Source organism: Mastigoproctus giganteus, chromosome 3, assembly GCF_048544385.1.
Source record: "Mastigoproctus giganteus isolate SK-2022 chromosome 3, ASM4854438v1, whole genome shotgun sequence".
NCBI lineage: Eukaryota > Metazoa > Arthropoda > Arachnida > Uropygi > Thelyphonidae > Mastigoproctus > Mastigoproctus giganteus.
In genome coordinates this window covers 110,041,905-110,060,902 of record NC_143577.1, presented here as the reverse complement: position 1 = coordinate 110,060,902, position 18,998 = coordinate 110,041,905, and the positions used below count along the sequence as shown (strand labels likewise).

The 18,998-nt window shown below is 37.1% G+C and overlaps 1 protein-coding gene across 1 annotated transcript in view; it reads right to left on the bottom strand.

Annotated features, from left to right (window-relative positions):
• Positions 1–1,874: 1,874 nt before the first annotated feature.
• The window catches only part of LOC150088219 (trafficking protein particle complex subunit 3-like), a 57,533-nt gene continuing 40,409 nt past the window's right edge, over positions 1,875–18,998 (bottom strand). Inside the window, exon 5 of the mRNA XM_090370633.1 lies at positions 1,875–2,307. Within this exon, the coding sequence (XP_090226759.1) occupies positions 2,188–2,307 (120 nt within the window). The 3' untranslated portion in view covers positions 1,875–2,187. The remainder of the gene's footprint in view (positions 2,308–18,998) is intronic.

Genomic DNA, 18,998 nt, shown 5'->3' with positions numbered 1-18,998 from the left:
GCCTTTTCTGCTTGTTCCATTTCTTCAGCAAGTATCTCTTGCATATATGAGGCAGCATGTTCTTTGGATGGTGCAACAAAGCCAAGTAGCAGTGCCAACCAGCTTAGTTAACATCGTTTAATAACATTTATTTTTGAAAATATTTGCTAAACCACTTTATTCATGAAAGAAACTGTTATTATAATGGAAGTAAAACTTCCACTGTAACAGAGCAAATCAGTTAATTTAAACACCAAGGCAAGAGTATTTTTAATAGCTGTCTTCAATTAGAACTCTGGAAAACTCAAGGAAACATTACATTAAAAAAAAGAGTGGGAACCATGGGATAACACTGATCAAGGATCAGTCAAAGACAGCAGCAATAGAATTTGTAAAAACATCTTTGCCAAAACGAGTTTACAGTTCTGATCAAATATTTTGCTTACACTTCTTATCAAACATATGTTACAAAAACAAGACTGTTTTGAAAGAAAAAAAAAAAAAAATGACAAAGAACTTGCATTCCAAAAATAAAAAAGCATACCTGGCTTCAAAACTGCTGAGATAAACTAATTTTGTTGCTCAGCAACAAGTAATTTCAAACTCTCACCACTGATACCTTATTATTATTAAACCCCTCTCATGCATTTAAAAATTAAACCAAAGCATTTTTTCCAATGATGTGGATGAAAAACACAAAGGCTTGGACGACTCTTGAAATTTTCAAATGGTTCTGCAAACGCTGTGCCAGAAGCAAAGATTTATTGTGCAAAGAAGAGGATTCCTTTAAAAATTTTACTAGTATTGGACTAGTCTTCTGGAAATTCACCACAGCCAATGAGTTAAGGAAGTAGGACTTCAAATATATGCTCTGAAGCCCTCTGCACTAGGCCCCCTTTTTCTCAGGCAATGAAATTTACCAAGCAGGCCTGCCCTAAAGCAGACCAGAAGGAAATTTTGAAGGAATTAGTTTATGGTTCAATCTTCAACAGCAAAGATTTATTTGCAATTGTTCGTGGAAAAAAATGCATTCAGTATTTATCAATGACCTTTGGATTTGAAGAGACTTGAAAAAAATCACTTAGTATCGTTAAAATTAGAAAGCGGCTGGTATGAAACTGGAGTGGGAGGATGTTACTGATCTGATAAGTCTCAATGGCAAGGACCTAATGAGGAGTTAACTGAGTTTGGGAGTGAAAGAATGAAAAAAGAAAAAGTTTCAGAGGAAGTTCCTAAGACTAATAAAAAAATTTTTTTTACTGGTAAATTGCTAATGGAGATTGCTGACCGAGAAGATTCACCTTAATCTCAAGGGGTACTTCAGTTCTTCTGGTATGCTATAGGGAGATTTATAATGGGGAAAAAATTAAAAAAAGACAACTATGCAGACTTCTCTGAAGCCCTACTTCACCAGCTTTAAAGAGGGATCAGTCATTCATCTCTGCTGTTCAAGAAGTCCCTATTTTAAAAGATGACTCAGCTGACTCCATAATAGAGTGTGAGATATCCAAGAACTTCTATTCACTTTTCTAATTAAAATCAACTAATTGTTCACTGTTATTTTACTTATTTTCTACTTTATTTGGATGATGCATTAATTTTTATGGTATATGAATGTCTGTGCTCTTTAATATTATTTAAAATACTACAATACATAGTACTTTATAGGTTAAATACATCATTTGCAAGCTTAGGCACTCAACTACTGCTAATTACATTATTTTCCTATAGTGAAAATTATTCTGATTTAAGATGACTGAAGTTAAGAAAGGGGCTTTGGAGCATAATTTATTACTAATTTAAGGAATGAATGTATTTGGTTTTGACTAAAAATATATGCAAGACAGATGAAATATCTTGTACCATCTTACTGAAAATCAATATTATAAAATTATATGCTGCAACTTTACAAAACTGTAGAGCACTATACAATGTTAAGAGAAACAATGCTATTTTTGTAATAAATAGCTTAGGAAACATATGATGCACATACTCAAGGAGAAAATACATTTTTAAAAAATTAATATCATATATTTTATATTCTACACACGACAAGTTTGATAGCATTAACTAAAAGATCAGGAACTTACTTATCAACATAAATCAGTAAGAAAAATGCAATTTACATGCTTTATGAACATAATTAATTTACACATGAAATTTACACTGCTTTCCAGAATATAATCATTTTCAAAAGACTGACTCTACTTAATCTTCACCAGGTGGAACTGCATCTTCCAATCTTTTGATAAACTTTATTTGCAGCTCAGTTACTGAATTTCCCTTGAGTTGGTCTTGAACAAACCGTGCTGTCACTTCCATTTGAACCTACAATGCATTATTATAATTAATACACTGATTCTCCAGAAACCAAGAAAATTACATGAATTAGTACTACTTCAAGCAACACTAATACTCAAAAAAGTCAGGATCTTTTTTGGAAAGATCCTGTCTGTACACATACACATGTGTATATGAAGTGTGGCTAGAAACATCCAGAAGTGGCCACAGTAAGGTTCTCATGTCACAACCAGCAACAAAGCCATCAGTACATGTTATATTGTCTTTCTTCATCTATCATTACAGTGATTCTAAGTTGTGTGTGTCATCCTCACACTATTAAAATGGTTTCTGCTTCAAAAATAAGGTCTAAAAGTTTTATGGAGTAACACGTGAACCAGAAATTTTTGGTTAAGGAAACTCCTACTGAAAGTTTGAATTGCTACAAGTTACAATGTCTAAAGGATGAGTTTTAGCCGACTATATCTTATATAGTCGGTGGCGCCAGACCGTACGGTCACGTATGTGTGTTGCTCTCAGTAAACATTAAAATTAATGAAGTTATGCCTAAGTTTATAAGGTGATTTAAGTATCGTTATAATCCTCAAGTGACTCTGAAGAAGAAGACACCAACTTCAAGGCGACCAAGGCGGCCAGGTATTTATTATCTGCAGTTCCTTTTCATATTACAGAATCTCATAATCGGACATGATCAAGCTGTATTAACGCTCGGAAAATTGACCAGCACCACTTACCGCTGCCGGCTACAGATCAAGGTCAGATTCCACTGCTGTAGGTTAGTACAGTACAGTACTTGCGATCAGTTGCCCTGGCGATACGCGTCAATTACTAATTCCTGGAAATTCACCCCCTCCCCCGGAAACAGATTAACTGCATTCCTAAAGTCGGTGACAAGCTTTCTGAACTAAATACTGTACCACTAATTTAGCCGGTTAAACCTTTAAACCTTCAAACACGAGCATTTCCCATCAGACATCCAAATATGACCGAGTTAAATGAAGTCTTCATCACAGCTGAATGTAAATTATGCAAATTAAACACTGACCTATGCATTATTTGTGTTACGTGCTACGCTACGTTTTGTGGATCATGCCTCAAAATTGATTTAAAAAAGATGAACAAGCAACGGAGACGCAATTTTTCATGTATTTCTTGCAAGGAAATACCGGACAGTGACTCCCTCAACGGTGCATCAAGGGCACCTCCCCAACCTACTGAGATACCCTGCACATCAACCGAAACTACATCATCCGCACAGAAAAATAAAGCCATCCTACCACACCCCAGCATAAGCACCACACCGGAAACTTCCGATCAGCAGATACAAATCGCCGATGGCGACAATCATTCCCCCACAGACGACAGCGCTACCTCCACGTCTCTGTTGCAACACACAGCCGTTCCACGACGCCCTGGAGGAGTCATATATGATGTAGCTACCTCGGCCACAAAGTGCACCCAAACGGTAACAACTTTGATGCACAGGGAAAACTGCCTGCAGATAAGTGATGATTATGTAATGCTCATAAACACGCAGCTGAATACGCTTATTAATGAGATTAAGCAAATCAAAGCCCAAAACTCAAGCCTACTTGAAGAAATACAACAACTCAAGGCACAAGTAGTTGCAAATAAATTCACTGTAGTGAACCAGCCTTCTACCACAGAACCCAACCTTCAAAATAGCCAAAGAGAACAACCCACTAATCAACTGAACAGGAAAGATGCAGATTTCAGTGAAGATAACTCTACCAAACCTGCATCTAACATCACCGGAGATAGCCGCTCAAAGACCTCTCAAGTGGCCCCCTCTACAGTATCGACCCTAAATAATACCAAACCTAAAATGTTAGAGCAGACAATTCAAACTGGAAAGAGTCCATTAATACCCACATTGGCAGAAGTAGTCACCAGCCAAAAAGACGATCATAAAATCCAAAAGATCCCACCAGCAAGGCTTACAAACTGCATGCACTCCCTGCCCAAGTCTCTTTTCTCCGATCAACAGGTTCACTCAAAAGAAACCGGGATCATATATTCAACCCATCAGAATATGGAACGTGGAAGACAAAAGGGAAAAACAGGTGGCACACAACACTCCATTAAGGGGAATCACTCATATTCGTACAATATCACAGCGGTCCAGACTCGCGGGCAAATCTTTGTTTCTCGACTGGAACCAACTACTAAACCAGGCAGCATTAAGGCCATGTTTGCAGAACGTCACAGTATAAATATTGATGTGAGACAGAGAAGAACTAGGTACCCAACTTACGCATCTTTCATCCTTACCTGCCACCCAGAGATTATGGCCCCCTGGAACTCTCGTCAAACCCTTCCTAGACCAGACACCAAGAACTGCAATAAACCACCAAAATCATCAACAAATACAATAGCAATTAAAACTACCAAGCTGCCAAGCCATAGAAACACAGAAGAATTCAAATGAATCTACTGAGAACAAAACTACTATAGGAAACAATATGTCCACATATCAATCAATCCAACTACCAGCCGTTTATGATGTCAATTCCCAAGGCTGCAAACCTGTCTCTAATATCCCTGTACATATCACAACGCACAATAGACCAATGCGGCCCCAAAAAAGAAACCTGCCACCTGTACGAACTCCGATTGCTAAGGCTACCACCATTCGAATTGTCTTTCAAAATGCAAGAAGTATCTGTAACAAGCTAAACACTGTCGAACAGCTTCTACTCTCGAAAACCCTGGATGTCCTCTGTATCGCTGAAACGTGGCTTGGGAATGGCCAGGACTCAATTGCCTGTGCACCTCAGGCTGGTTACCAGATGCTCTGCTCCTCTAGAGTGGATCGTAGAGGAGGGGGAGTCGCAATACTCTACAATACCACCCTCTTTTCATTGGTACATTCTGTGGTAAGCCAATCCCTTGTATTTGAAGCTGCCATGGTGTCCCTCAAGCTTAACACCTACTTGATAGACAGCAACAGTATATATTCCACCAGGTCCAAACAGTGATATCATTGAAGATGTAATCCATTGGCTAGTGAATCACCTCCACGCCTCTGCTAAGCACATTGTTTGTGGAGATTTCAATCTTCCACCTACTCTCGCACATCTTAGTAGGATACTCGTTAGCAGTATGGAGTCAATGGGTATCAGCCTTCTCAACTGCCACCCCACGAGAGGACCCAATCTCTTAGATTTGGTATTCTCCTCAGCACCATGCGACCTCTTAGACAACCCTCACGATCTCTTTCAATCCGATCACGAACCCATTGCCATACTCCTGCACTTAGCCGCACCTAACTTCAATATTCAAGGCCCAAAAAAGAAAAAAGAAATAACATCCCCCAAATTCATTGATCCACCACGATGTCTCGAAGCCGCATCCTCCATCCCTTGGGAAGTTCTCAACAATTGCGATCTCCAGTTGGCTGTGGACCTCATGACCAGGTGGATCCGGACCATTGCCAACTACGGAGCGACAAGGACTGTCTACATCACTCCCCGTTCAAGAGCTTGGTGGACGCCTCCACTGAACGAAACCTTCCACGAAAAACAAAATCTGCATAAGAAATGGAAAGAGTCAGGCGCTGTACAAGATCGGATTGCCTTCTCCAGAGCAAGGGCAGTGTTCAACCGCCAGAAATCATCTGCAATCAAAGAGCATCTAAAAGCAACCCTACATAAAGGCAAACCATTTTACGACTCTCGGCATACAGGAATCCCTAAAACACTGGATCTTGAACTGTGGATGGACCACATTGCACGGTTCTCGAACAAGGTGGCCCCGACATATCCAGCCAACTTACCTGTCAACAACATCCCTACGGATATTCTCGCCACCGTTAGCATCATCAGGAAGCAGCTTATAACTGCTATAAATGGATTGCCACCCACCGCAACCGCAGGCCCTGACCTCGTGCCACAATTCATGATCAAGTGTCTCAGCACGTTTATCATCGATCCACTACTCTCAATTTTTAACCGTATCTTAACGCAGCACTACTTCCCCCCTCTCTGGAACAGATATGCTGTGAGACCACATCCTAAATGCCAATCTGCATCCCTCATTAAACAGTTCAGGCCAATCTCTCGCTCTTCCAGCTTCTTGAAACTTATGGAGAAGGCATTACTTTCAACCATCACAAATCAAATCATGCCTCACAAACCCCCACAAATTCACTATGCCATTCCCGGAAGATCCACAGTCACCAATTTAACTTCCATAACCAGCACCATTCTCAGTGCACTAGAAGCCAAAGCAGAACTTGCCGTTACGTATGTCGACCTGGAAGCCGCCTTCGACTCAATCAACATTCCCTCACTCGTTCACCTCCTAGAAAATTACTTCCATATAAAAGGTGACTTGTTGTGGTTTATAACAACCCTGCTATCAGATAGAATCATTGTTCTTACAGCAGAACAAGAGATAATCTCAAGAAAAATCACTGCAGGAGTTCCCCAAGGCGGAGTCCTCTCCGGAGCATTATTTACTGCAGTCATTATTCCGTTTGTTCAAGAGAGAGAAGATATAATTTGCTATGCTGACGATATTAAGTTACACACCCAGATTAACCCGGGGGAACATATCTCAAAAATTACTGAAAAGATCAATCGAAAGCTACACGATTTAGAATCCTATCTCCATCAATTTGGACTACTTATTAATCCTGCAAAATCAGCCCAAATTGTCTTTTCGTTGAAGCACCAACCCACTGAAGTCCAAGTTTCTCTAAATGGCATTCTCCTTCCAGTGGTAAATACACATACAGACTTGGGAGTAGTTTTCGATTGCAAACTGACCTTCAAGCCCCACATTGGCAAGCTCATAACAAAATTCTCCAAAATGCGGTGGATTACCAAACAACAACTACTTCACGTTAAGGATCTGGATGTGACTCGGCGGTACGTATACACCTCTGTATACTCCGTCGTGTTATACGCCTCAGAAATATGGGCATCTGCAGCCCCCACGAATATCAAGCGTGTGTACTCCTCCGAATACTGGCTCCTTCGTTGGGTCACACATAAACATCATCGTCCACCCCAGCAAAGAACAACTGCGATGGCAACTGCACTGAACTTTGCACGACTGCCAAACCTTATAATGGAAAGACGCCTCACCCTAACTGTCAAAATGACCACTGGAATAATCTCAGAGCCAAGCATATGGGAACTGTGCAGCTGGAGGATCCCTCAACCCGGACTGAGATCATCTCCAACACTTATATCCAACCATAACAGACTAGCCCTTAGCGACCGCTTTCTCCCCAAGCAGATGCTTATCACAGTCCAAGCAATCGAAGGCGACCTCTACAAATTTGTCAAGGACCGCAAATACCGGAGGGAGATTCTTGATGACCTACTCTCATCCAGGCAAACTGCACAGTAATGTCGCAATATAATAAATTTAAATAGGATATCTGTGTAATATTGTATATAATGTCAAAAATACTGTATAACATTCTTATGAATATTGTGAATAATTTAACTGAAACGTATTATATTATTGGCCCTGGGGGATGAACCCGAACCTCGATGTGGGCCCTGTCCTCAAGGCCTTTGTACACCAGCCAATGTGAAGCCCCTGGCATTCCTGCCGTGAAGGGTAAATTGTATACATTCTTTGTACACAATAAAGATTATATTTATTTATTTATTTATTTATTATTTTCTAGTGACACAAATGATTTTCTGATGGAGGTGAAAATGTCTGTTACAATTCTTAACAACTAACAAGGCATTGAAAATGAAAACACTGATAAAAACAATGAAAAGGTGTGAGAACTTATTCATACTTGAATGTTTTAATAGTACCAAATATATATATATATATATATATATATATATATGTTCTAGATATGATAGAATATGGTAGAGTAAAAATATATCGGATTGGCAATGAGGTAGCAGGTTGAGTGAGATAAGGTGCAGTCTGCGAAAGACCTGTGTGTCAAAAATGCCTAAGTAACGTGCATAGGCCAACGCCGGCACTGTGGCAAAAACCTAGAAGTACAATATGTAATATAAGGTGACAGTGAAGCAAAATGAGATAAAACGTAAAAGTAGTAATGGTAGTAACATAAATTGAAATATGATAGAGCAAAATTATAAAATGAGGCAAAATTATAAAATAATGAGGCAAAATTATAAAAATGTGTTAATTATGGGTTAGTAGATATATTGAAAGGGACTTTATCTAGGGCTAACCCTCTCAATATATCGGCCCACAATTAACGTCGCTATCTGTTTCTGTTGTGAACTGCCCGCAAAACTAGGTTTGAATATTTGTTGTTGTTGTTGTTGTTGTTGTTATTTGGTTTTTAGGAGCATTAGCAACTAAGACCATATTGCTCCGGGATATGCGGTGGTCATTCCCTGACCTTTCCGCATCCTCCGTATTTGGTGGTGACAGGCTCGAACCCCGGTCTAATCAAGAAGCGTGTGCTATGCACTGCTGCTCCTTCCCGCCAGGCTATGGAGGCGCCGGCATGAATATATGTAAGATAGTATAATAGTAATAATATAGTACCAAAGTAGGTTAAGTAATTTAGCAGTACAGTGGATTCCGGTTATTTGGGCCACCGGTTAATCGGGGCAGCCGTTTATTTGGGGAAAATCTTAAAAAACAGAAACCGATCGAGAAAATAGCCAGGGTTTACTTCGCTTAATTGGGACAGCATGCCGTTTAATCGGGGCAGGAGACCACAGCACTGGAGATTACCCTATGATTGTCTCCGACGGTACCATGTGGTTCGGTCGAAATTCTGGAGGTCACAACCATAAAACAATAAAAACAATTAGCAGTCACCTGTTTATTGGGCCTGTTTATTTTTATTTATACTTATTTTTATTTACCTGTTTATTTATCGATCCTACTGAATTTGCGATAATATCGACAGCTGGAATTCTGTCGGTTATAATGTGAAATGTGTTTACACTTCCATGAAATCTTAAATCATATAAAAAAATTAATTTTCAGATTCTTCTCTTCATTCCTATTTTTAAAGCTTTGTAACTCACTTGCGCGTATTGTGTTACTTGCAATTTGTGTGTGCTGTGTTCTTTGTTATTGATTGCTTATCTTTTTACTGTTTTAAATTTTAACCTCTCCCCGCCCACAAATGTCAGTGAACAGAAATGTCAACTAGTTCGTATGTACGTACAGTACGTATTAATTATTCCGATTTTCACGTATCATTTAATTTTTTAATTGGTAAGGTAATAAAGGGTAAATCTGTGCTTAATATATCTTTGCTTTTATAGCCTATGGATAATATTGCTCCTATTTTCGCTAATTAGAATCGCTGTTTAATAGAATTAAAATTCAATTCACAAACGTGATCGCAATGACCGGCGCTTACTGCACATCGTATAGTGAACGGTACTTTACTATGTTCAGTTCGTGGTAACGTGATTTGATTGTACAGTGAACCAACTGTAAAAAAAGGGGGGTTACATTGTATTTTTAACTATTTTAACCATTTACGTGAAACTTCGGATAATTGGGGCAGCCGCTTAATCGGGCCAAAATGCACTAGTCCCGATGTGTCCCAAATAACCGGAATGGACTGTATTATAATATAAGGGCCGAAAGCTGATAATAAGCAAATTTAGTATGCAAGATAATTTGGCAGTAATATGATATAAGGACCAAATGTTGGTAATAAGCAGATTTTGATTAGTAGTTTACAGGCGAGATGACTATTAGCCCAACAGATAGCATAGTAGCACAAAGAATACAATAGAGCAAGAGTTCCATCTACTGTAGTTATATATTTATATTATCTATGTTGAATAGGCAGCATGGGCTAAAAGAAGGAGAACGGAAATAGGATAAAGAATAGCAATAGTACCTCAATCCCCCTCGAATTGCTGTAATAGTTCATGAGGTATGAAAAAATGTAGGGTTATACAGTATATGGCTAAAAGTATAGAAAAAGGAAGAATACAATTGTACGTGGGAAGAAACCGGGAGTAACTTCCCGTCCCTTAAAGAAAGGGATCCTGATTTATGGTTATAAGTATCACATCGTATAAGATGTAGGAGATATACTGTAACAGAAGATAGGAAGCTGAAGATATAATAAGGACTTAGCATAATGTAGATATGATGGACCAAATGGTTGATATATATATATATATATATATATATATAGAACAAATTTCAATTTATGTTACTACCATTACTACTTTTATCTCTTGTTGCTTTACGTTTTATCTCATTTTGCTTTACTCTCACCTTATATTACATATTGCACTTCTAGGTTTTTGCCACAGTGCCGGCGTTGGCCTTTTCACGTTACTTGGGTGTTTTTGACGCACAGGTCTTTCACAGACTGCACCTTATCTCACTCAACCTGCTACCTCATTGCCAATCCGATATATTTTTACTCTACCATATTCTATCATATCAATACAGACCGATGTAATGCACAATCTTTTACTTAGATGGCATTAATCGGTGCTAATCTCATTAACAACTTTATATAAGTTATCTATAATGTTAAAATTTACAAATAATTCTTCGCCTAATATAGATATACTAAGGGGAATGCCTGAGCTGTGACGCATCTACCAGGATTCTTCTTATATAGTAACACACAACTACACTTAGGCCTATACGGTATACCTACAGCGTGTGCTCCAAAATATCTCACACATGCTTTTGACTAGTGCGGGCACACCAGGCTAACCCTAGAGAATCTTGCACTAGGATTGTACTATTAATATGCACAACTACACCACTGAGAATAACAAGATACTACGTCGGTCGCATAGGATAAACTGTACCGCGGATTTCACTGGGGCTCTGGGTGATCGACAAGTTACTCCACTAGCACACAGCATCTAATGCTTTTAGCCCTCAGGAGGTGCATGAGGCTGGCAATGTTGCACACACGGATACAACTACAAAACCACAGGTCATATCCTGTATCACTGAGCCTGACACTAAGAATATTCCTATTAATAACCACCTAAAATTCAATACCTGCAACAACCAGCTATGCCAAACTTGCCCATATATGAATACTAAACATCACACAAATGTCCACGCCCCAACATTTTGCCACACTAGTGGGGTCGTTTACCTCATTAACTGCACAGAATGTGAAGCCAAATACATTGGTCAAACAGGTGGTGAATTACACATTAGAATTAATGTACATAGATCACACATAAAAAATTTTGTCAACCAAAAAGACAGAACTACAACACTTCCAAACACACTAGCTTTAATAATATCTCCATCACTATAATAATATCTCTAATAATATCTCCATAGAGAATAACTACACCACCAAGCTAGAGACAGAAAATATCAGCATACTAAAACATAAAACACTCTATCCATACGGACTCAACAGTAAATTTAACGGACATTGCTACACCAATAATGTACAAGACACCTGTGTCTACAATCTATTTCAAATGGTTAAAAGTCCCACATCTAAACCTAAAAAAGTAAAAAGTACCAATAAAAAACTCGCACCAATAATCTCCATCTCCATTACTATCCTAGCCATAGAGAATAACTACACCACCAAGCTAGAAATAGAAAATATCAGCATACTAAAACATAAAATACTCTATCCATACGGACTCAACAGTAAATTTAACGGACATTGCTACACCAATAATGTACAAGACACCTGTGTCTACAATCTATTTCAAATGGTTAAAAGTCCCACATCTAAACCTAAAAAAGTAAAAAGTACCAATAAAAAACTCGCACCAATAAAAAAACTGGCAGCTTTACAGATATGCTGGTATCTTGGGATATTCCTAATATACATATCAAACATATTCATAACATTATCTTTGGATTAAAACATAGCAAAATCAGAGCATTAGCCAAATTCAACACTGCCTATAACCACAACAATTCGCACCTAAACCACCTACTAAAGGACATCTTTAAATTCTTGATTGGTAAAAACACTATGGCCACCAATGAATATATTAGTATCAAATTCAGTAACGCTACAACAGATCATATCTTCTTAAACAAATTCATCAATAAATAAAAAGATGATTTTCCTATTAACAATGCACACATTTGCACCAGATTCTATTACAACAAACCATTCGGACTTACTGCTTGCAACTACAAGCAGACTGCGTGTAACTTAGATAAAGAGTGATACTGAGGCCGAATGTTTTTTTTTCATTTGCCTCAGTATCATGTTTACGTGGATAAGCACCACAAACACATCATTACTGGAAATCTCAGTATCATAGATCACCCACACTTACGTGAATTGCTATCTTACGGTTTCAAATTTAAACCCACTACCAACAGAAACATCAAAAAGATTAATAAACAATTACACGACGATCTAATGCATTTTTGCTTAAAATTATCATATAAACACCACATACCTATAGAGGCATTCCACATCTGGCTTACACGTACATACCAAGCTATCGAAAAACAGATATTTTCAACTCACAACAAATCAATACCCACCAAATGTTTCGATCTAACCACAATTAAGCAACAATTAACTAAGCTACATAAAAGGTTCATCATAACCACAATAGACAAAGCCACCAACAACTACAGCTTTATATGTAAAAAATTTTATACAACTACACTATTAAATGAACTAAATAATAGCCCCACATACATACGAATAACCCACAACCGCAATACTATCACAAAGAAAATTTTGGCCATGCATAAAAAAATAAATTTAACCAACACAAACACCAAATTTCCCTATCTATACTGCATACCTAAATTCCACAAATCACCGATAGGTTTCAGATTTATCACCTCATGCAAAGACAGCTACGCAAAAATCCCACACAAAAAACTGTTACATATACTTAATGCCATATTCGGACATATAACTAACTCTAATATTATTCTCAACGATAGCTCTATATTAAACCACTTAAACACGAATAAATATACTATAGAACATATAAAGTTCTATATAGAGTTAGCATTACAATAACAAAAAAAAAAAAAAAAAAAAAAAACACTATATAATTGAAATTCTTTTTATTTATGAATTTTTTCATTTCATACGAAAGATATTTGAATTATGTGTAGTCCAATGCAAATTGAATTAGTAATATCTTCACATGAAATGTCCTGTAATATGTATAAAAAGAGCATGCTGATTTAATTCATAAAAATAACTCTTTCACTTTGTCAGTGAGGTTCTGGCTGACTTGACTTGATTTCAGAAACAGTAAAGATGTTATGACATATTTCATGAAGTTTTTTTTTATGGAATAATGTAATTATTTCATAAACTATTACTTGGATTAATATCAATACACTATTCATATAAATTAGTTTAATTAGTTATTAATTAGCTATTCAGTATTTTTTTTTAAAAACATTTCCAGGTTCTATCAATTCTGAAAAATTATCTTAAATGTTCTTTCGGAAATCGGTACAATCGAACTACAGATTTATCTCACACGAAACACTTATTTCTGTGCATGACAGCAGATAACTATAATAATAGAAAAATAAATACACAAATAATTATAACAATAGTAAAAAAAGACTACTTAAAACAAAATTTCTACGTTTAACGAACACTAGAAATCAAGACACAGAAGCAACCATGTGTTAGCAACTTAGCGTTGGGCATGTGCATTATTACTCGCTGAGTTTTGATGGCCACAGATCGCCGTGTTAGTTTCATGTTCTGAAAGTGAGGGCACTGGGATGAATTGAGCAAGAGCGCACTCTGTATCTTACTTCTCTGTGGAGGCGGCAAAAACAGCAAATGCGTACTGTCGACTGCTCCACGAAATGTGAGGAGAGCCAGACGCAGGAACTTTTATTGTTTGAATTTTAGACAAATCGGAACAAGATTCACTTGTTACTGAAAAGACTCCTATAAGATTAGTCACTGTTCCCTCCCCCATGTCCGTCACTAACCACGTGACTATCGCCCTCGTGGTTGAGTATGTATTCTTTCCATTGTGAAAGGATTAACAGTTCCAGTTAATCCTTTCACAATGGAAAGAGAACCCTGAAGACATACAAAAGGGGAGAAATTAGTTTAAAAGCTACATGACAATTTGTACACGAACGTAATTTTGAAAATTTGTTTGGAAACGTTACAGTTATTGGAAGTTCAGTTCGAGTAATCGAGAGAGTTTAACATGGGAAATCTCTACTAAAGAGACTGGGACTTGAATAAAAATTCAAGTTATCGAGAGTTGACTGTACAGTATTTACATTTCTGTAGCCTACTCATTATCTACTGGGGGCGAAATGCGGGGGGCCACTTTTCCATAAACCATTTGCTCCATGGGTAGGAATAAATTTCTTTATATCGCCTTATTTTCCTATTTACTATTTGCCATATGCTCTATTCTCCAGAGAACCATCTACCGTTCTGCATTTACACCACCACCTATTACGTGTAAATTATATATATAATTTGCTAGTTCTTACACCTAGATTCCAAAGGGCACTACGGTTTTTTGGCATCATTTTTTGGCTTGGTTTCTGATTTTATTTCACTAACCCCCATACCCAGAGGGCGCCCACATCTACCAGCATCGGATAAATAATACACGTGCTCCACTTCTCGGTCTTTCTATCTTAATGTTCACCGGTGGTAAGCATACTTACTTATACATATTTTTCACCAGGAATTTGTTCTATATATATATATATCAACCATTTGGTCCATCATATCTACATTATGCTAAGTCCTTATTATATCTTCAGCTTCCTATCTTCCTATCTCATAAACCAGGATCCCTTTCTTTAAGGGACGGGAAGTTACGCTCCTGGTTTCTTCCCACGTATTGTATTCTTCCCACAATTGTATTCTTCCTTTTTCTATACTTTTAGCCATATACTATATAACCCTATGTTTTTTCATACCTCATGAACTATTAGAGCAATTTGAGGGGGATTGAGGTACTATTGCTATTCTTTATCCTATTTCCGTTCTCCTTCCTTTAGCCCATGCTGCCTATTCAACATAGATAATATAAATATATAACTACAGTGGATGGAACTCTTGCTCTATTGTATTCTTTATGCTACTATGCTATCTGTCGGGCTAATAGTCATCTCGCCTGTAAACTACTAATCAAAATCTGCTTATTACCAACATTTGGCCCTTATATCATATTACTGCCAAATTACCTTACATACTAAATTTGCTTATTATCAGCTTTCGGCCCTTATATTATAATACTGCTAAATTAGTTAACCTACTTTGGTACTATATTATTACTATTATACTATCTTACATATATTCAAACCTAGTTTTGTGGGCAGTTGACAACAGAAACAGTTAGCGACGTTAATTATGGGCCGATATATTGAGAGGGTTAGCCCTAGATAAAGTCCCTTTCAATATATCTTCAACATAACTACTAAATTATAAAAATGTGTTAATATATCTATTAACACATTTTTATGATTTTGCCTCATTATTTTATAATTTTGCTCTTTCATATTTCAATTTATGTTACTACCATTACTACTTTTATCTCTTGTTGCTTTAAGTTTTATCTCATTTTACTTTACTCTCACTTTATATTATATATTGTACTTCTAGGTTTTTGCCACAGTGCCGGCGTTGGCCTTTGCACGTTACGTGGGCGTTTTTGACGCACAGGTCAGTGGATTCCGGTTATTTGGGCTACCGGTTAATCAGGACAGCCGTTTATTTGGGGCAAATCTTAAAAAACAGAACCCAATCAAGAAAATAGCCAGGGTTTACTTCGCTTACTTCTGATGTGGTTCAGTCAGATTTCTGGAGGTCACAACCATAAAACAATAAAAACAATTAGCAATCACCAGTTTATTCGGCTTTTCTGTTAGTGCAATCTATCATAAATGGATGGACAGTAAACTCAATCTTATTGAATTTGCAATAATACCAACAGGTGGAATTCTGTGGGTTATTATAGTGAAATATGTCTACACTTCCATGGAATCTTCAATCATATAAAAAAATTAATTTTCAGAATCTTCTCTTCATTCCTATTTTAAAAGCTTCGTAACTTGTTACTCCATTCTCACTTCCACACATCGTGTTACTTGCAATTTGTGTGTGCTGTGTTCTTTGTTATTGATTGCTTATCTTTTTACTGTTTTAAATTTTAACCCCTACCCACAAATGTCAGTGAACAGAAATGTCAACTAGTTAATATGTACATATTACAGTACACATTAATTATTCCGATTATCACGTATATTCTTCCAATTTTCACATATAATTTAATTTTTTAATTGGTAATTTAATAAAGGGTAAATCGTGCTTAATATATCTTTATTTTGTGCTTAATATATTTGTGCTTAATATATCTTTACTTTATTTTTATAGCCTGTGGATAATATTCCTCCTATTTTCGCTAATTAGAATCGCTGTTTAATAGAATTAAAATTCAATTCACAAACGTGATCACAATGACCAGCGCTTACTATACATCATATAGTGAATGGTACTTGATCATGGTAACTCCATCGTAACATGATTTGATTGTACAGTGAACCAATTGTAAAGCGGGGGTCCAATATATTTTAAACTTTTTTTACATGAAACTTCGGATAATTGGGGCAGCTGCTTAATCGGACCAAAATGCACTATTCTCGATGTGTTCCAAAACCCAAATAACTGGAATCGACTGTGTATATATATATATATATATATTTTTTTTTTTTTTTTTTTTATAATATTTATATACATAATAAGGAGAAGTATGCAAATGTTTGAAATTTCATGTACTTAAGTCGTTTAACCTGGAACAGACTATAAAACATGTTTCTGTTTTGTCTAAATAAATTTTATTGCAGTTTTATTTATTTTTTTTTAGTTTTTTGAAAATAAAAGGCACAATACACAGTGTTTTTAATTTTTTATTAAAATTTAAAGTGTACATGCAGTAAATATCACAAACCTATTAAGTTTCAATTTGAATCCTGTTTAAACCTCTGTTTAAGCAGAATTCAAAAAACCCATAACCCCAAATCAGTGGTCTGTGTTGCTAACAGGAGAGGTTGCTACAAGGATGCGATACACTTAAATAGAAAGGATGCAAGAATATTTGCTGATGCTATCGAGGCAGTGTTAGGTGGGTCAGAAAACTGCTAGCTTGAGGGGATTCAGAGAATAAAAGATTAGCAGTACCCACAGGCAGAGGCGAAAGCGATTCTTGCACTGCTTCTATTGTAACGAGCAGCAGCCTTGAGAGCAAGTTGCTGGGGACTTCAGGAGCTACTGGGAGCCATCATGGAACAAATAAATACATGGGCTGTTTTAGGGTAACTAAGAGTAAGAACATGTGCATGTATACTGGCATATACACCAATTCTATAAGTATAGTAAATAAATTTGATGAATTTGAAGTGCTGATCAGGCATCAAAGGCAGATTGTTTGTTAGTTGGTTTTTAGGAGCATTAGCAACTAAGGCCATATTGCTCTGGTCGTTCCCTGACCTTTCCGCATCCTCCGTATTTGGTGGTCACGGGCTCGACCGAAATACGGAGGATGTGGTCTAATCAAGAAGCATGTGCTACGCACTACTGCTCCTGCCACCTGGCTATGAAGGCGCCTCAAAGGCAGATATTGTTGGAATATCAGAGACATGGTGTCACACGAATATAAGCAGTGCAGAATTGTAATTTGGGGAGCACAATGTGTACAGAAAGGATAGACAGGGTAGGAAGGGAGGAGAGATTATGCTGTTAGTTAAGAAAGACAAAATCTAACAAAGTGCATCCAGTTGACATTGGTGGACAGTGCAATGCTGAGTCAGTTTGGTGTGACATAAATACTGCGAAAGGGAAAATGAGAGTACGAGTGTGTTATAGGCTTAATGACTCTGATGAGTACAATGAACAATTGTACAGAGAAATAGAGTGGGTCAGTAAATCAGAATGCCTTGTAATCGGGGATTTTAACTTTCCTGATATTGACTGGAACTTGTGGATTGGTCACTCATATGCTAGCAAGGCTTTTATTGATTTATAGGATTTTTTTTCTATAGCAACATGTTCGAGGGGCAACTAGAGGGGATAATACTCTTGATCTGATTATCGGCAGTGATTATTTATGCATTAGGAATTTGTAGATAAAGGAACCACTATGTGACAGTGATTGCAGTCTACTGATGTGGGATTTATTTAAAGATGTAACTACCATCGAGGGTAAAGGGAAGGGTTTTTGTTCTCAGGCAGGTTAATTCTATACAGTTTTAGAAATAAAAAAGGCATTACTTTTTATTCAGTCCGTAGGATTTCTTCTTTCCCAAATCTCCTTATACGAATAAATTACGAAATGATACTTAAAACAAAATTACATAATTTAAAACTCATAATGTGTTCCTCACTATCGACACACAGACAGTCCAACACCCCAGGATCACAGTGGTGAACCCTACCCCGATCCCAGAAATATTAAACCCCCCATGCAACCGCTATTGAAAGAAGAGAACGAGAATAGCCTGGGCGGATGTAGCTTTTTGCCGCTCCTGGAACAGAGAAGTTTTTTCTGATTTATTTCTGTTTTATTAGCTTAAATTGGCATATTAACTTATTTTCTAGAGTAGCTTTATATTCCTATTTACGATACTTGTTTAAAGTAACTTAGAGATTTTGTATGTATTACTTAGTATCGGTAAGGGTATCAAATCCATGTGTTGACCGTTCTTAAATTGCGCCATTGTAACGCGATACAAAATATCTCGAACTAGATAGCATAAGTTTAATATAGTATAGTATAGTACATAAT